Raw genomic sequence first — 20,084 nt, forward strand, 5'->3', positions numbered from 1 at the left:
CCAGCCACAGAAGACTGATGCTGTGATGAACAGCACAGCGCTGACCTCCCAGATCCTCAGGTCCTAGTCCTTTCACTTGAAGACTGTGACTGTCACCGAGGGAAAACAGTAAGACAGAAACACACACAAGACACAGATCTTACCTGACCATTGATGTCTGAAATCAGTCCCAAAGGAATAAGGCACTCTGGCTCACTTGCCTGCCCTGCCTCGTCCACAAACACGTGTGTGAAGTATCCAACTCTAGAGCCAAAGATGTCGGAATGGTAATTTCATTGTATTGTTTAGCAACTGCTACCTAACACATATTGGCAAAACTCTGCTCTGTGGTGCTGGGATCACAGTGGGGTTTTCCAGGGAAGATAAGACCAAGAGGTATGAGTGTCACAAAGACTTGGAGTCACAGAGCTGCAGGCCTGCTAGGAGATTCATATGCATCCCTATCAGCAGTTGGTGTTCTGTAAGCAGAACGTGTACGTGTTTGGAAGGACATGAAGGGGTGAGGGTGGGTATGGACAAAGCCCAAGAGCCTCCTGGTAGCTTAGAATTCTGGCACCTTGTATCACAGAAACCCTCTGCCCTTGCTTAGACCTGCACCCTCCCAGCCCAGCAGCCTCTTAGCCATGTGTGGCTCTTAAGCATCTTACAGTGGCTAGTCTGACATAAAGAGCTCTAAGTTTCATACTTGAATAATTAAATGTAGACTGTCTCATCAGTGATTTCATACAGGTTACATAATTAAATGACACTGTGGGGCCAGTGAGATGGCTCAGAGTGTAAAGGTACCTGCCACTAAGGACTTGAATTTGATCCCTGGGACATACAGGGATCAACTCCCTCAAGGTGTTTTCTGACCTTTACACTTGCACCCACACACGAACATACAAAATAAAATATTAAAAATATTAAATTCCTTGCTTAAAAATAAATAAAATATAGGTAACTAAAGAATCTTTATGAAATAATCTGCAACCTGCTTGCGGCCAACTCCATTTGGCTGTCTCTGCTCTCAGATGCCTAGAACTCAGGTCAGAAAGGTGAGCATGTGTGGCCTGGGTAGTCATCCTCACACTACATTCCAGGCTGCAGAGCTGACTGTCCTCAGGATCTCAGGAGTTGGGACTCACCCTCAGGGAAGCTTGTTGCTCCTCCTCCTCCCTCAGCCTGGCCTGTGCTACCTCCTCTTCTTACCAAGATCTGGCTTGCTGCCTCCCTGGCTCACTTCTAGTGCACTTGGGACATTCCTCTTAGCACTGAGGACAAGTTCTCTGTCCTTAGCCCATCCCTCCTTACCTTCCCGCACCATCACTGCTCCATCTTCTCGGGAGACGCCACTAGTGGGTACTTGAGCTGCCCCACCCAGGATTAACCTCACGGAATTCAGCTGTTTCCTAAGCAGCCTGCCTCCCATTGGTCCTTTAAGCTCCTCATTCAGTAGACGTCTGTAAACTAGGGTCATACCTAATGCCTCTTCTAGAATCCAAGCCGCTTGTTGCTCCTAGCTCCATTCTTGCTCACTAGGCCCCAGCTCTGAGGTTTCCATTCCGCAAATATGCTCAGGGCTCTCTAACCACTGTCCATGCTGCTCGCCCACCTGCCTATCCACTGTACTGCTGAACCCTTTGAGTCTCTTGGTCTCATCAATACTCCTGTTTCCTCAGAAAAGACACCCACCCCTTACTGCTCTTATCCTGTGGCTGACACCTCCCTCCCCTACTCAGTTTCCATCTGGTCAATCTCTTCTGACCTAAGTGTGGGGGACTCTGCTCCTACAACATTCGACACTTACCTCACTCCTATCTGGTAGAACAGTCCTGCACTGCTACATGTGGTGATTATTATCCTGAAGCGTGAGGCTCTCCAGATATCTTCTCCATCTCTGCAATATGGCTTGATGGCATCAATAATAGTCTGAGGCAAAGAGGTTAGAGTCAGTTTGGGTTTCAATTTATTGATCATTTATTTAAACTGGACAAAACAGCAAGGCTGGGAGGAATTCTACAGGATAATCTTGCCCTGTTGCTACTTCTTAGTGATAATTAATTATTAATGATTATCTTAAATTAAAATGTCTTATATTTTCATATTAAGTCCATGTTTTATGAACTCTAAAGGCATGAATATACTATAATCCTTTACATAATCCAGAAAACAACTTACTATGTTTTTCTAGTCATAATTTATTTTTTAAGCAACATTTATTTTATTTATTCAAAAACAAACTAGGATACTCTAATTTTCCAAAAGGGATAGTGGTAACCAAATCAATAAAAGAGAACTAAAAAGAAAACAGAATATATTTGAAGAATTACATCTTAGGAAACAAGAGTATTGATGAGAATTTAACAAAACTGAGAATGTCCACAAAAGCACTGTTAATTTGGAGACAGGTTGAGAACATAATGAAATATTCAGGAATAAGAGCCCACCAAGTAGCTGAGTTGTTTCACAAAAACAGAGCAATTTTTTCCATTATAACTTTCTACAATAGTTTGGTGTCTACCAAGCTATTACCTCCTGCTCAAATCTGCCCACTAAGTATTCTTCATAGAAGAATTCCAGGCGCCCATCCCATGCCTGGGGCTCACCTCCTCAAATCTGCAGGTGGCATTCACCCGGACCATGGCAGCTGGCTTCAGAACCTTGCTCTCATGAAGTCGCAAACACACAAGGTCAGCAGCACTGTTGGAGGGAGCGCAGACCAAAATCCGACTGTCCGGCAAAGCATAATGTACCTGCATTAAGAAGTAAGAGACCAGGGATCTTACTGCCACAGAGTGGAAACCCTGAGTATTTATCCAGCATACAGATTCCTTTATAGGGAACAAGGGGTGTGGGATTGGATACTAATCTCTGAGCATCTGAGACATTCCTTGCAATGTCCAAGAGATTACCCCACCTCCCTGGGCACAGACGAGATGTAATCAGGTGGTAGTTCCTCCCTGCCCCCAGTCCCACATACATACAGAGAAAGAGCAAATGCAGGGCTATCCAAAGCCTGTATATGCTATATCCCCAGCTCTGCAACCATAACCTTCCACACACCTCCACAGACATATCCATAGACAGCACCAAGCTCTATCAATCTCACAAGCCAAGCTTGTAGCATAACATAGAATACTCACAGTATGCTTGCTAATCAAAATCTGGAATGACACTGCAGTACTATATATACACAGTATTTTCATAAATTTAATCAGAAATATAAAGGAGAGCCCAGCAATAGCTGCAGAGTGGTGGCTTCAGTACTGTCCAGGCAACTTTTTCAGTAAAGCTTCACAATGGGATCAAAGGTTTACTGTCTAGAAATGAAGTTTTCTTCTACACTTATGAAATAAACTTAAAATCCTAATACATAATCAGACAATGTTAGGACCTAAATCTTTCTTATATTCTTTACAAAGGTCTCTGGAGTTTAAACTAATACTTTCTCAGACACAAACACATGAACACAGCACAGACCGATAGCAACCACCACCACCGTTCTTACCTGCAAAACAGCCTCAATTATTGTCACAGTCTTTCCAGTTCCAGGAGGTCCAAAAAGAATATATGGGAGGGGTCGGCAGTCACCACTCAGAATCCTCCTCACTGCCAGCTTCTGGTTTTCATTGAGCACGGGATTGAAAAACTCCTTATCTCTTGCTTTAGGGATCTGAATTTCATCTACTGCATGCGAAGTGGAAAGACAGCCTAATCAGACCATCAGATGCTTATTGGACGCTATAAAGGCCAAGTAAAACATGACAATGCCAACAACTTTCAGTGTGGCAGGAGAACATGTTCCAGAACCAAGATGGTTTTCTGAGGCAAAGTCAGGAAAAGTTAGTTCTCTAAGCCACTTACAGATACAGCATCCCCGAAGTATTACATACAGGGTTCAAAACCTTTTTTTGTTGATGATTTTTCCCAAACATTTAAATGAGCTGTTTTAAAGTTGGCATACAAAGTGGGTAAGTTTTACTGTGACTCTTTCATACTTGGTTTGGGGTGACCTTCCTGACCCAGTCTCCCGCCCACTACACATCCTTCCCCCACAGCCTGCACTCTGCTCTCATGTCATGTGCAGTCTAAAATCCCTTCTTCCTTTCCCCAAGGCCCCCTTAAGACTTCCTTCTCACAGCCTCTTTCTATTTTTATGACCTATGTACCAACATATAAACATGTCTAATAATTAAAATTTAGGATCTGCATATGAGAGAAAACCACTTGATATTTGTCTTTCCAAGTCTGGAAAACTGCGTAGTAATTTCCATTCCATAATTTTCCAGAAAAGGATCACGATTTCATTTTTCTTTATCTTAATACAGCTGTATGTATTAAATTTTATCAATTCAAATTGGATGGGTTGGTTTCACATTCAAAAACAAACTATGTTTAACAATAAGTTTAACAATAAGTATGTATCTGTAACCATCTCTTGTATACTAACTTAGACTTCTCAGGATATATATCTAGTAGTTTATCAGGGTAATATGAGAGTTCCTCTATTCATAGTTTTTTAAAAAAGATTGTTTTACATGTATGAATGTTTGCCTACATGTATGTCTGTGCACCACATGACTGCCGAGTGCTTGCCAAAAGAGGGTGTCAGATCCACTGAAACTGGAGTTGCAGATGGTTGTGAGCTGCCATGTAGGCACTAGGAACCAAACCTGGGTCCTTTGCATGAACAGCCAGTGCTTCTTCAATGCTGAGCTATCTCTCCAACCCTACTCTTAGTTTTTAATTTTTTGAAACTTCTAGACTGATTTACTAGTAGTAAATATGTTTTTTTTTTATCAGCACTTCTTTGATGTGGGATTTCCCTCTGTATGCTGTGAATATATTTTCTTACCATTGGCTAAGAAAGAAGCTGCTTTGACCTATGGCAGAGCAGAATATTGGTAGGCAGGAAAACTAAACTGAATGCAGGGAGAAGGCAGAGCTGGGGGACACCATGTAGCTGCCAAAAGAAAAGGACACCAGAACCTTACCAGTAGGCCACAGCCTTGTGGTGATACACAGATAATAGAAATGGGCTAATTTAAGATGTAAGAGCTAGTTAGAAATATGCCTGAGCCATCGGCCAAACAGTGTTGTAATTAATATAATTTCTGTGTGGTTATTCAGTCTGGGCGGCTGGGAAATGTAAGTGCAGCCTCCAGTTACACTTGTTGTCTCTCCATGTTAGCCTCTCTGCCTCGGGTGAGATAGAATTTTCAATAGTTTTAATTTGTATTTTCCTGATGGCTAAAGATGTCGAACACATTGTTAAATGCTTACTAGGCATTTGTGTCTGTCAGCATTACAAGTCGGGTGTGCTGAATCCTGCTTATACTTTTTGACACTGAGGCTAAGTGAGGGATCACTTGAGTCCAGGACTTTAACACCAGCTGGGTGATACTGCAGGACTGACTTTATTAAATATAGAGAGTATACTACAACTTAGGAGCATGCACAGCAAGAATAAAGCAATCTAAGGTTTTTCTAAAGCATCTAATCTAAACCACCAAGACACCCCTCGGGAGCAGGCAGATGGGGCTTCAGCCTTCTGTGGACAATGTGTCCGTCACGACTGATCTCCAACCACAGTGTGCTTCTTAGGCAACTTCTTTCAACACAGGTTTCTTCACTGAGTCCATTATATATTTGTACCCAACTCACTGGTCTCCGCAGTAGAGGCCGCCTTCTCTGGCAGGTCTGTGGTATCCATGCTCCTCTCCTTTGTTGTATGTTTAGTTTGACCTTTCACTGTTTTCTTGTTCTGGAAATAATCATGAAGAAAGTAGTTACAACAGCAGCTTTGTGTACAGAAGCTTAAAGAGCAGCACACACATACCTACCACCAACACTCTGCTATCACATTGAACAGTTCTTTGGCTAGGTCACAGGTCTACCCTTTGAAACATAATTCAAACATGAGACAGTGAATAAAAACATGTCTAAAAGTTTATGCTTTTCCCCAGTTCTTTGAAAAATAAATATAAAAAAATTGAGTTTTGTCATGATGAAATTGAAACAGAGAGGTAATGAGGACTCTGCTGTGCAGCATCTTCATGCCTTCCTGAGAACACAGAAAGCCAGCACTGCTTGTCAAGCGTGTTCAAAGCCTACACAAGAACTGGTTTTACAGGTGTGCTTGAATATAGATATACTTTTCTCTGAGCCAACAGTATTGAATTTTTAATTTTTCTATTATAAATACTTCCTAATTCATAGCTTTGTATATATATCTCTGTGTAATCAATGACTTTTATATAATGAATCTTGAAGCTCTGCATCATAAAATTTCTTCATTAAAAATACATGCAGTCAAATTTTATTCTAGGATTTCTCAACGTGGCCTCCGATCACTGTCATATTGGTGCTACAGAGGATAACTGGTATGGTCTTAGTCCATGTGCCTAGCCCTGTAATTCTATTTGTCTGACCATAGTCTAGTCTGAGAATATACTTTAATATGAGGATGGATAAGTACTTTAATACTGTCATAGATATTTATGACCTTTACATATACATATTCTAATAGGTATTTTATATAAATATGAAATCTGTAATTATATTTTAAAATTTATATATTAGAATGACTTGGTCAAGTTTCTGAAAACAACAATAAAACTAGTTGGAATGTTAAGATTTACAGATTTGTGATGGGAGATAGCAGAGTTGGTAAAATGCTTCCCATGCAGGCATGAATACCCAAGTCCAATCCCTAAAAACCCATATCAAAAGCTAAAAAACAACAAAAGTAAACAACAACAACATGGGCTGGGGAGAGAAACAACTGAATTAGGAATCCTAACACCTGTGGCAGCAAGCTGAGGACGAGGAAGGCGGATGGCATGCTCTAGCCTAAGGCTACAGAATGAGGGTCAGGAGGTCGCCAGAGGTGTGCGTGAGTTTCATAAGATGGCTGTTGTCTCTGGACACTGGCAGGAGGGGAGGCTAGGAAGAGGGGTCTGTCAGTCTGTCTATCCTATGCAGGCCTCGTCTGACGTGCTGCCATATGAACACAGACGGAGGCAGCAAGCTTTATCAACACACAAAGTCAAATTCACAGGCGCCTTCACTGATACACAATTCAGAGTAAGATTCACTGAGCTTCTAGGTACTCTGTGGCCCAGTCAAATGTAAAATTGATCATCACAAGAATATGCCCTTCAAAACTGGATGTCAACCTGTAGAAGAATGAAAATAGATCCATATCTATCACCATGCACAAAACTCAAGTCCAAATGGATTAAAGACCTCAATATCAGTCCGAACACACTGAACCTGATAGAAGAGAAAGTGGGAAGTACTCTACAACACATAGGCACAGGAGACCACTTCCTACGTATAACCTCAGCAGCACAGACATTAAGGGCCTCATTGAATAAATGGGACCTCCTGAGACTGAGAAGCTTCTGTAAAGCAAAGGACACTGTCACTAAGACACAAAGGCAACCCACTGACTGGGAGAAGATCTTCACCAACCCCGCAACTGACAAAGGTCTGATCTCCAAAATATATAAAGAACTCAAGAAACTAGACCGTAAAAGGCTAATCAACCCAATTATAAAATGGGGCACTGAACTGAACAGAGAAATTTTGGATTATTTGTGAATAATCTTCTAATACTCCAGTCAAGAGAGCACTGAATTCGTATTATGTATTAAATCTATCAAAGTCATTAAAACACTACCTTGGTGATGGACTGCACATCACTTTTGATGTCCTGTGCAAGGCTCCAATTCCCTGTCACCTGGGGAGACTGTAAAATGATTTCTTCTGGAAATAATACTTTGAAACAAGAAAAAGTAAAAAAAAAAAGTATGAATGAAGACAACATAAACATTATGGCTGATTGTAAAACAGTTCATATTCCGAAACTCTGTTGAGGTTCCCCCTTTCCTAGTTTTAGCATTAAATAGTATGGCATAGACTTTGCAACAAGCCATTACTTATCTCTGTGAGAACAAAGATGAATTATATTACCAGGATTAAATGCAGAGAGCAAAAAATACATTAAATAATTTTCAATTATTTAAGTATGCTTTTACATAGTTAAAATAGTAAAAAAAAATAGTGGGGGGAGGAAACAAATTGCCCAATAGGAATTAAAAATACATGTTGTTATGTAATTTTAATTCTTACATATAACTGAAGAACTGATATCATTTTGCACAAAAATTCCATGAACTCTATAAGCATACTCTAGGGAAATTTATTACTACCAAGCTACAAAATGCTACCTTTTACACCCAAATGGATGACTTGTTCAAGTGCATAGTGACACCGTCTGCTTGTGGTCCTGCCAGAAGGAAAACAAAAAATAATGAACCTTAAGTTTAGCATTTACAAATATCTGATTATATATAAATGCTACCACGTGAATGTTATTTCCAAACTCAAAAATTAAGATATAATTTTTATTTATGTGTTGGTGACTACAACTGCCTCTGTGACGGCTTTGGGAAGTGTGACCTTTACGAGATGATTAGGTCATGAGGTCAAACCATTTCTGTGTGAACAACATTTGTTACAAAATGAATTCAAACTCATTGTCCTGCTTTCTCTGCGTCTTTCACATGTTCTCTTCAGTGTACCATTGCCATACTCTGGTGCAATGAGAAGGCCTCCCCGATGCTGCGAAGCCTTCAGAACTGTGAGACTAAATCTCTTGGTAAATTATCCAGTCTGTGATGTCTGCTATAGCAACAGAAAACAGACTAGACAACAAACTTTCAGCAATCACACTAACACAAATTTTACTAAAATCTTGTAGATAAAGACCATGTGGAGGCCAAGCGTTACAGGGTCATAAAGATGTGTTCCTGCCCTTATGTGACAGGAGAGTGAAGGGGCAACAACAAATTAGGAGTTTATACCAAAGGTTAAGCAGAGACAACTGAGGGTTCAGGACAGTAGGCGCCATCCTTCTAGAAGAGTAAGAAAGATATTGATATTCCTATACCAAGAGAAAAACAGTTTTGCTATAAGGTTTTTTTTTCATTTGAAATTAGAAAAAAAAACAAAGAGGAAAAACACAGGAAATCAAAACCCATTTTCAATAAATCAGGATTACTAATACTCAAAAGCATAAATGAAGACACTATCTGTTCTACTAGGTAATCTGGCTCCAATCACAGAGCAGAGCTGACTCATGCCTCCTTAGAGACAAAGGACAGGTTCTTGAAGGCTCAGATGGTAGTGAGACACAACATAGGGACCGGGCCATTCCCAACTATTAGAGGGTGTCGGGTGGTTGCTAAAAGCCACTATCTGGATCCATTTCTGTGATGCATAACTAAGAGTTGTACACTCTGTGACAGCTCTGTCAGATGCACTGAACCTATGTAAGTCCTGTTTTCCAATCTTTGCAAAATAATTGCTTGAGATACAATGAACTCCATATAAAAAGGGATAAGAGCTGGGACAGAATCACCCCAGGACTTGACCAAACTGACTCTAACAAAGAGATAGAAAGTAAGAAAAATTAAATAGATGCAGTATGTATGTATAACTGAGGGACACAGGACAACACACACAGCTTCCAAAGGTGGGCAGAAATGAGAAAGAAGGGACCACAAAAACCAACTTCCCTAGGTATGAACTAGTGGTTCAAGAGGAAGATTTGCAAGATATCATTTGTTTATTTTAGCATCTTTGTACAAGATAAAGAGAATCTTGGGGCTGGAGATGGTTCAGCTGTTTAGAGTACTCTTTGCTATTGCAGAGGACCAGAGTTCAGATTCCAGCATCCCTGTTGGGCAGCTTACAACCTGTAACTCCAGCTCCAGGAAATCTGATGCTATCCTCTGTCCTTTGCATGCATTTGTGTGTGCGCACACACACACCAAGTGTCTTTTAAAAAAGAATCTATTATGTCTTCATTGGGGACTAACTGACCAGCATCTAAGCTAGAGGGGTAAATAACTCAGGGCAATATCTATCCAGAACCAAACACATGAGGTGTTAAAAAAAAAAAAAGGCCGGTCTTTAATTTATGGTCTTCACTTATAACATATGAGGAGCTGGAGAAAGAAAAGCAGACAGAGCCAAGAATAGATAGGAAAAAGGAAATAATACAAGATCAGAGCAAAATCTAATGTGACAGGGAACAGAAGAACAGTAAAGAATAGGATGCCAGTGAAGTCAGCAGTGAACTCTTTGACAAGGTTCTGGAGAGATGGCCCAGCAGTTAAGAGCATGGACTGCTCTTGCAGAGGATCAAGGTTAGATTCCTGGCCCCCAGCATGGCAGCTAACAACCATCTGTAACTCCACACCTAGGGGATTTGATGCCCTCTATGGCTTCTATGGGCACCAGGCATGCATATAAAGCACAGACATACATGCAGGCAAGACACACATAAGATAAAATAACTAAAAGATCCCACGTTTCTAGAGATACTGATGGGAGAGGAAAAAATACAAAACCACTAACATCAGGAATTAGAAACGTGAAACCTCTATAGATGACACATACAGGAAAATTCTGTAAAGAATTGAAATGCAAATAAGACACCCTAGATAAAGTACAGAGTTCTTAAAATGTAGACTCCTAAAGCTTATAGGAACCTAATAACCTGGCCAGGAAGATGACTCAGTGGGTAAAGGGACTTACCACCCAAGTCTGATGATTTGAGTTTAATTCCCAAACTCAAGTAAAGGTGGAAGGAGAGAATGGACTCCATAGTCTTCCTCTACATGCACTATGGCACATGCACCCACATATATTATACACACTTACATGCATGAGTGCACACACGTATATATATAAACACACACACACTAAATAAAAAGAACCTAGCACTAAACCTAAATGATCCTTTTTCTGATAGAATAATGGAATACACAGCTTAAAAGCTTCCCACAAAGAAAACTCTGTATCTAGAAGGCCTCAGAGGGGATTCTACCAAATATTTAAGGAAGAAATAATATTTATTCCATCAAAGTTTTCCAGAATATACAATGTGTTGTAGACAAATATATCTCATAAACATAAATATAAAAAATGAATAAAATTTTAGCAAATCAGACTTAACAAACATAAAAGGAAATCACATTATGACCAAGTACCATTCATCTTAGGAGGCAAAGCTAAAATTATATTAGAGACCAAATTAAGAAAATTGATGAACCCAAAACAGAAAATCCCACATAATTTCAAAACATATAGAAAAGTATTTGATAAAATCACTATCTACTCTTTCTCTTTGTTTGAGACAAGTTCTCACTATGTAGGAACTGACTCTCTGGAGATCTCTGGAACCCAGAGATCTGTCTGCCTCTGTCTCTTGAGTGCTCAGTATCTCTTTTTGACTAAAAATTACCAGTAAACTAGGACTTTCTCTCCTCAACCTGCCAGAAGGACACGTCAAAGCCTTCCATGTCACCCTCAACTCCTGGCTGAGAGGAAATACTGAGACCAAACAATTGGAAATTAAAGGTAATATTGTTTACAACAGTACTAAGCTTTAAAAAACAGGGCCAGGAGCTTTAATCCCAGCATCCAGGAGGCAGAGACAGGTGGATCTCTGTGAGTTAGAGCTGCGTGGTCTACATAGAAGAGTTTCAGCCTAGTCAAGGATTTATGAGACCCTGTTAGCCTGCCTCAAACACACACACACGCGCCAGGTGGCAAGCACAGTAGTACACACCTTTAATCATGGCACTCAAGAGACAGTCTATCTCAGACGTGTCTGTCTCTGAATACAAGGACAACCCAGTCTAAAGAGCTAGTTCTAAGACAGTCAGGACTATGCAGAGAAACCCTATCTCAAAAAAAAAAAAATCCCAACCAACCAAACAAAAAGGGGACAAACTTGCCAAAAAATAATGCAAAACTACAAACTGGGAAGCACATATTGCTAAAAGGAAACTAAAGACTATATGAATGAAGGACAGACTGACGTATTCAAGGACTAGGTGACAATACCCTAACAGCATATGATTGGTTAGGAGGTCTAGCCCACTGTTCTGCTCCCTGTTTTGGCATCAGATGTAACTGAGGGTGCAGCGAAACCAAAATGGACTTTTCCATGGGCGGGAAGAGGTTTATAGTAAATATAAAACTGCTGGTTTTATGTTTATCTTCGGTGATGAAGAGACAAGGGCCAGAGGCACTTGGAGGAGTCCAAAGATGCCATGGCTCTCTCTCAGGGACAGAGAGTAGCGGGAGGCTAATGTGGGGGCCTGCAGGTCAGAAGACAGAAGAGCTTAGAGGCCCTGATCTACACCACAGTTTTATGACAATAAAGAACCACATGCCCCATTTGCCAGTGGCAAGGGAGGTAAGCGAAACAGCTCTTCCTGGCAGGCAGAGATCACAGGCTTCAGAAGACCTCTGACTGCAGACTTTTTTCTCTCCACCAGTAATCCTTCTGTTTTCCCTCTCAGCATCTAGCCTGAGCTGGCCCGATTGTCGCTTTGGGCCACAGTCAGTGCTGTTGCCTTTTGGGAAGTTTGGGACCTAATACACAGATCACTCACAAAGCACAGGAAGGTTAACAAGCCATTTCTTCTTGCATGCTCATGGAGACTTGAACTGATTCACTCAAGGATAGCCCTGGGAGGATGAAAAAATATTTTTATTAAACTTACTAAAACCTTACCTATTGTATGTAAACTCCACATCCATAGGTTCAAAGTTATACATTTGTTCAAATCCTGGATTAAGTTTAAGAGTTACATCTTCTTCATGAATCTAAAAAAACAAGCGAGTGATAAACAAGGGAGTGTTTCAACTTCTACACACTAGACTGGACTTCCAGGGACAATCCTGCATCTATATCTGGCAATACATCATAAAAATATCATTTTATAGATGTGAGCCAAAATTTGGTATCTTAAGTACCTGCAAAATTAACTGAAAGTGAGTAAATCATTCTTAAACTACACAAATGGGCAATGTTTCCATTCACATCAGCAACACTTAACCAGTCTCTCCCTGTGCCAAGTACACCTACAATATGGTGCCGAGGACTCAAAGGAGATCAACCTGCGAACAACTCCAAGTCATCAGGGTGGTCCTGCAGAGATAAAGCCTCCACAGAAGGGTCACTTGGGACTTTCCCTTTCTGGTAGTACACGGGATAAATATAGCTGGATCCTGCATAAAATAAGACCTCAAACTTTCTCCTGAAAGGCAAGAAAGGAAACCTCGGGTACACTCGGGGGCAAAGGAACACAAACATCCTCAGGTGGAAGCAAGGCTGAGGCTGTGGCTTTCCGAGGCCCAGGCCCGACACTATGCAAGGTCAGAAGCTGCAATGAGAATCCAGACTCTGAGACTGTGGGCAGGAGGTGACACAATAAACACGGGGACAGCCAGTCAGAGTTCTTCCATTCTCAGAAGATGCTGCCACGGCCCTTTCCCTGGAAAGCCACCCAGCAGAGGCTTCTGAGTGACCCAGAGATTACAAAACATGAAAGGGAGTCTACAACTAAGGTCAGTAAGCATACTAAAACCAAACTACTAAGAGTGAGGGACCGTGATCCTCACCAGCTTAGGATCCTGTAGACTGATCTTACCTTCTATCTGAAAAGCTGCAAATGAAATAAGAAGATATAAAAGGAAGAAATGGGAAGAGATAAAAGGAAGCAAAAGGCAACTTAAACATTAGAACAGTCAGAGTATTGAAGACAGAGGAAGGAAGGGCCCTGCAAGTGGAGCAGCCGTAGCTCCTTCCACGCCAATCTGACACAGCCAGTCATCTGAGAAGAGGAGACCTCGACTAAGAGCGTCTCAGGTTGGCCTGCAGGAAGTCTGTGGGTCATTTTCTTGATTAATGATCCACCCAGGAAGGCCTGGGGGATATGTCAGACTGAGCATCCCATGAGAAGTCAATAAGCAGCATTTCTCCATGACTTCTGCTGCTTTGAAGTCATGCTTTGGCTTCCTCTGATGATAAACTGTAAGCTGTAAACCAAAAAACCATTTCTCTAGTTTTTGGTTTTGTGTGTGTGTATGTGTTTTTAAAAGATTTATTATACACTGTTTGCCTACATACCAGAAGAGGGCATCAGATCTCATTATAGATGGTTATGAGTCACCATGTGGTTGCCAGGAATTGAACTCAGGACCTTTGGAAGAGCAGTCAATGCTCTTAACCTCTGAGCCACTTCTCCAGCCTTGGTTTTGATGTTTTATCACAACAAAAACCTAATTAAGACATCTAGCACATGGCTAGGCAGGAAGATCCTCCTCTGTGTCAGCTCGAAGTGGGTAGCTCTCAGTAAGGGCTCAGCACTGTGTTGTCTCTCCCCAAACTCTCCTCACAGGGCACAACTTTTCAAGACCAAGAGACCTATGGTGGACTATACCTGCTGGTTGAAAAATGGCAAACTAGACTTCAGCATGGTGTGTTTCAGATGTGGCTTCTCTACCACCATCTGGGCCTTTTGGATGCCTTCTGTATCAGCTTGTTCATCCTATCCTATCCTATTCTATCCCATGTTCTGACCAGAAAACTAATGGCAGAACCAAGGGAAGTCATGCTGAGAATGAAGCATGCATTTGCTGAGCAAGCACCTGACTTTACTGGGCTCAAAGCATCCTCCTGATCGCCTCAGCACCATACTTACCTAGTGCAGCCTTCTGAGGCTCCTACCCACTGGCTCTTCTACATCATGCCCACGGTGTCCAAAGCTGATTCAATGCAAACATGGCTTACAAGTAGTTTTATATAGTTGAAAATTACACTTTCTAACACAGGAAGGTCCCTTTCCACAAATAAATCTACTCAAAGATCACTTACTGTGTCTTTAAGATTCCAACAACACAGACAAAAGCCACTGGAGTACTCTGTGAGAGTGGGTGAGTCAGTCTGACCTTCACTCTTGGAGGAGTGTCCTCTTACCTCCATGACATAGCCGATATATTCAATGACATGTCCATTGTATTCTTGAGATTTTAAAATCAGTTTGTCACCTAGGTAAAAAATATATTACTATGAGTTAAACACAAAATCATAAATTTCCCATTTCACTCTGAAATCAAGTCTTAATGAAGTATAATTAAAATATAAAATTTCTAGTATTTATTGCTTAAAGATAGATAATGTGTAACAAAGAAACATGTATAGCATACACATTAGATCATTTCCTTTTAAGTAAATGTTACTTCATGAACAGAAATGGGATAATCCAAGTACGTGGCCAGTTAAAATGACTTTCCCCTGGCCCCAGGTAACCCATACTGAGATCTACCTGCATAGAGAGAAGGTCTGCTCTCGGCAAGCCCGGGGACCTCCAGAACCAGCAGATCCCCCTTCCTCTTCAGGACAACGCCACTCATGTTATACTCTTTCAGTTCTATTTCTGCATGGATCTCCTCCAGCCACAGCAGAGTGGAGAACTTCTCCTTGTAGTTTGACATGTTCAAAAGCTGAAAAAAAAAAAAAGAATTACCCAGTGTGAGCACATCCCGCATCTATGTCTAGGGAATAAGCACCCTTAGAGTTCAGATGTCTAAACTGCTTACATCCAAGACATCTACTCCAGACAGGATGATCAGGGTTAGAGGTTATGAACTGATCAGCACACCGGCTCCTCACTGGCCAAAGCCACTACCCACTACCACAGTCTGGGTTCTCAGCCAACTCTGTTGTCCCTAATCTGTCAGGTCTCTGAGCTGATTCTGGAAAGAGCAGTGTAACTTCATGGATGTTTGTGAAAGAGGACAGGCTCTCCATTGGCCTAGAAATAGTGTCAAGGGTCATTTTCCTTCCCATCTGAAACAACTGTAAAAATATCTAGATGAAATGGTAAGTTCTTAGAAACATAAAAGCTACAAGGACTATACCACAAAGAAACAATGCAATCAGAATGTAACTGTAACTACTCAGGAAACGGAATCAGAAACCAAAAACTTTTTCAACAAAAGAAATCCCTGGACCTGGTGGTTTCATGAGCAAATTCTAAAAAACATTCTTAAAAATGGGCAGAAATCCTTTTCAAACTTTTCCAGAAGCCCAAGGGAATACTTTATAATTCATTCTAAGAGGTCAGCGTTTCTCTGATATTAAAGTTAGAAAAGGACATTCATTCTAAAGAAAGAAAAAGCATGTTGTACACACTTATAATTCCATCACTCAGGAAATGGAGACAGGAGAATTGTAGTTTGAGGCTGGCCTGGGCTGCATAGAGTCAGTGATATGAGGGGATGGGCAGGAAGAAGATGAAGGGCAAGAGGAAGAAGGGAAAAGAGAGGTAAAAGAAGGGGGTAAAGGGAGGGAAAGAGAAGGTGGAGAGAAGGGTAGGAGAGAAGAAGACTGTACTTCACTTGGCTACCCAGCAGGCTAAAGAAAGAGGATCATTTTAGCTCATGAGTTTGAGGCTATCATGGGTAACATAAGTAGATTGTATCTCAAAACAAAACAGACAGAACTTACCTAACCATACCTCCTGCTCCAATATAGACCAGTATCTCTTATGAATATTGATACAAGGATTGTTACAAAATGCTAGCAAACAATGCTATAATATAGTAAAAGGATTATATACTATAGCCGAGGGGGTCTTATTCTTAGGAGGTAGGAATAAGTCAACCCATGAAAATTAACAAATACAGCAAAGTGTTTAACAGAATGGAGAAAAGCACATGATCATCCAGATACAGAAAAAGTATCTGACCAAGTACACCATCTTCTCATGACAAAGTATGACTATAAAAGTCATACGTACAGGCGGATCTCTGTGAGTTCGAGGCCAGCCTGGTCTACAAGAGCTAGTTCCAGGACAGGAACCAAAAAGCTACACAGAAACCCTGTCTCAAAAATCCAAAAAAAGGGACTTAATTGGGGGAGGGGTAGGGAAATGGGAGGCGGTGGTGGGGAAGAGACAGAAATCTTTAATAATTAAATAAATTTAAAAAAATAACAAAAAATCCTATTTAAAAAACAAAAATAAAATAAATTCACCTATGAGTACCACTTTAAAAAAAAATAAGAAACAACTGGCATATGGTCATACTTTTATCTCTGTAACTATAGTCGTGTTCACCATTCACCCATGGGCCACACATTATATAATTGTATTCAGTGCATGATATCTCATTAAATCATCACACTCATTTAAAAAAAAATCCAAAAAAATTAAAAATTAAAAAAAAGTCATACATAGTGATGAAAAACTGAAAACCATTTCCCTAAGACGCCCATTCTCATCACTTCTACTCATTTCTAGAGGTCTCTGCTATAGCAATTAGTTACGTAAATGAACTCAGGGTGGGAGCTCTAAGCAGAAACTAGCAGAGAAATGCAGCTTACTAGTTTGCTCCCCTGTCTTGCTCAGCTATCCTTCTTATACAGCTCAGGCCTACCAGCCTAGGGATGGCAGGCAAGGCTGGGTCTTTCTACATCAATTAGCAATAAAGAAAATGCTTCATGGGCTAGAGAGATGGTTCAGAGGCTAAGAAAACTGGTTGCTCTTCCAGAGGACCCGGGTTCAATTCTCAGCATCTACATTGCAGCTCACATCTGTTAACTTCAGTCCCTAAAGATTCAATACACTCTTCTGGCCCCTGCTGACAATGCACACAGACTATGCACAGACATAGATGCAGACAAAACACCCATATACATTAAATAAATAAGTTAAAAAAGAAAAAAATGCCCACAAGTCAATCTGATGCAAGCAGCTCTTCCCACGTGACTTTGAATTACATCACATTAGCATCTGAAGCCAACTATGACAGTAAGCACTGTGAGTATAAAATCATCAGTGCTAGGAAAGCTCTTCATACACACACTAAAATGTCAGAACTATGTTTAAGGTACTTCAGGAACAGTTAGAAATTCTATTCTAATGCCCAGTCAAACTTCACTTAACTTTGTGTATATGCATCCATGCACATGTGTATATGTAGGGATACTTACCTGTGTTGGGTACATGTAGTGTTCAGAGACTGATGTCAGAATGTCTTTAGTTACTTCTGCATCTTATTACTCTTTTAGGTTTTATTATTATTATTATTTATTTGTTTTATTTATTTATTGAGACAGGGTTTCTCTGAATAACAGCCCAGGCTATACAGGAACTCACTCTGCAGACCAGGATGACCTCGAATTCAGAGATCCGCCTCTCTCTGCATTCCAAGTGCTGGGATTAAAGGTGCACATCACCACTGACTATCTTATTCATTATTTTTATGTACAAATGTTTACCTATACCACATTCTTGCAATGCCCACAGAGGCCAAAGAGGGCATCAGAGCCATCTACAACTGGTGTTACAAAAAGCCGTGAGTCCCATATGGGTGCTGGGAACCAAACCCAGGTCCTCTGCAACAGGAACAAGTGCTATTACTAACTGCCAGGGCATCTCTCCAGCCCCTTTCATCTTATTTTTTGAGACAGATTCACTCACTGAACCTGTAGCTCACCATTTTGGCTAGATTGACTGGCCTCTGAATTCCCTTCTCTGCCCCGACTTATTTGTGTTTTAAACTGGATGATGGAAAAATTAACTCAGGTCCTCATGGTTGCACGGCAAATGCTTTACTCAGAAAGTCCTCATTTTTAAGTGAAAGTAATCAACTCAAATAGCAAGATTTAAAAGCAAATACATTCTGACATAATACAATCCAAAGATACTAATTTAATACATATTTGCTAAAAACTATGGTAAAAAGGTGTTAAAAAGACTTTGCTTCCCATAATTAAGCCATTGTTTGTTTCTTGTCTTTTCCCTTTTTTTTTCAAGACAGGGTTTCTCAATGTAGCCTCAGTTGTCCTGGAACTCACTCTGTAGACCAGGCTGGCCATGAACTCACAGAGATACTACCTGCCCTCTGCCTCCCTGGGTGCTGGGATTAAAGGTGTGAGCCACCACCGCCCAGCTAACTATTATGTTTCTTAAGAGCAGAAAACTTTATCTGTACAGTAAAAAACATTGTCATTCATAACATGTGATAGCCTCAAACCTTCCGTTACACTTTCAGCTTCAAAGTTTCAGGCATTGCCCTCTGAAGGTTTCTCACAGGGAATGTACCTCTTGCTGCTACAAATGCTTAGCTTTCCAAGATTCCATCTGAAATCTAGGTAGAAGCCTGTGGAAAGCTCAAGTTCTGCTTGTATAGACCCCTCCCCCAGTCCATACATTCCCAAGTGGATGCTCCTCAAACTATTAGAAGCTGCATAGCAAGTACTTTCTGGGACAGAATAGACTTCCCATCCAATGCGAGACCTTAATTTTCTAGACTTCTCCGCAGCTTCTGAACTCTAAGAGGTGGTCTTTCACCTTCCCTGCAAGCAGTGCACAACTCTTTCCCTGCCTGCTCTCCTGCGAAGAACATTTCCACAAAGGGACAACGCAGAGCACAAGGGAATGTTGAGGAGTTGATGGCATTTCCACCCACAGTCACTCACGTCTGTGCCTCGCTGCTGAACTTCCTGAGTTGGTCCATGTCTAAGTCTTTCTACAGATTCGATTCTCAGTGCTCCTTCACCAAGCACCAGTGCTGTCCACCCGTCTTTAGTGTCCTGAGACTCTACGTAAGGAAAGCGTGGGAAGTTTCCCATCGCTGGCACAGTAGACCAAGGTAGACCATAGTAGACCACCTTGCAGAGCAGAAGGCTGGCTTGGAGCTCTCATTCCCACTCCTCTTCCTGAGAACTCTTGAACACCAGGTCATACGTGAAGGTGATTCTCGTGTCATCCTGAAATTCCTAGTTACTTATGGTGTAAATTATTGACAGGAGATCTGAATCCAACGACTCACCCTGCTTTTTTGGAATGGTGCCTTAGTGGTAACATCCCACAGCTTTCAGATGTATTCTTACCTCTGCAAGAAGTGGCTGGAAAGTCAGGATGTCAATTTTCTGTTCCACACATTTTTTTAGTCTATCTGGTATTGGATACTGTGGAAGAAAACTTGGAAGTTGTCGCCTTGAATTCCTTAAAAGAAAAAAAAATGTTAAATCAAAAACAATTATATTATGTGTGTATAGGGTGTGTGTGCATACACATGTACAGAGGCCAGAGGACAACTGTAGATGGTGGTCATCAGGTGTATCATCCTTGACTTTTTCTTTCTTTCTTTTTATTTTTTTATTATTTTTAAAGATATATTTATTTATTATATATACAACTTTCTGCCTCCATGTATACCCACAC

At 40.9% G+C, this 20,084-nt stretch overlaps 1 protein-coding gene across 1 annotated transcript in view; it reads right to left on the reverse strand.

The window, feature by feature from the left end:
• Positions 1-20,084, reverse strand: part of Mov10l1 (Mov10 like RISC complex RNA helicase 1) — a 70,288-nt gene that overhangs the window by 28,593 nt on the left and 21,611 nt on the right. Inside the window, exons 10-20 of the mRNA XM_041672528.1 lie at positions 19,751-19,865; positions 15,177-15,354; positions 14,828-14,898; positions 12,581-12,672; positions 8,217-8,275; positions 7,667-7,764; positions 5,647-5,746; positions 3,491-3,669; positions 2,589-2,735; positions 1,790-1,911; positions 144-243 (exon numbers count right to left, since the gene is read on the reverse strand). Coding sequence (XP_041528462.1) covers positions 144-243; positions 1,790-1,911; positions 2,589-2,735; positions 3,491-3,669; positions 5,647-5,746; positions 7,667-7,764; positions 8,217-8,275; positions 12,581-12,672; positions 14,828-14,898; positions 15,177-15,354; positions 19,751-19,865 — 1,261 coding nt within the window. The remainder of the gene's footprint in view (positions 1-143; positions 244-1,789; positions 1,912-2,588; positions 2,736-3,490; positions 3,670-5,646; positions 5,747-7,666; positions 7,765-8,216; positions 8,276-12,580; positions 12,673-14,827; positions 14,899-15,176; positions 15,355-19,750; positions 19,866-20,084) is intronic.

This window comes from Microtus oregoni, unplaced genomic scaffold, assembly GCF_018167655.1.
Source record: "Microtus oregoni isolate MIOR12 unplaced genomic scaffold, Mior012 000022F_ref0000154, whole genome shotgun sequence".
NCBI lineage: Eukaryota > Metazoa > Chordata > Mammalia > Rodentia > Cricetidae > Microtus > Microtus oregoni.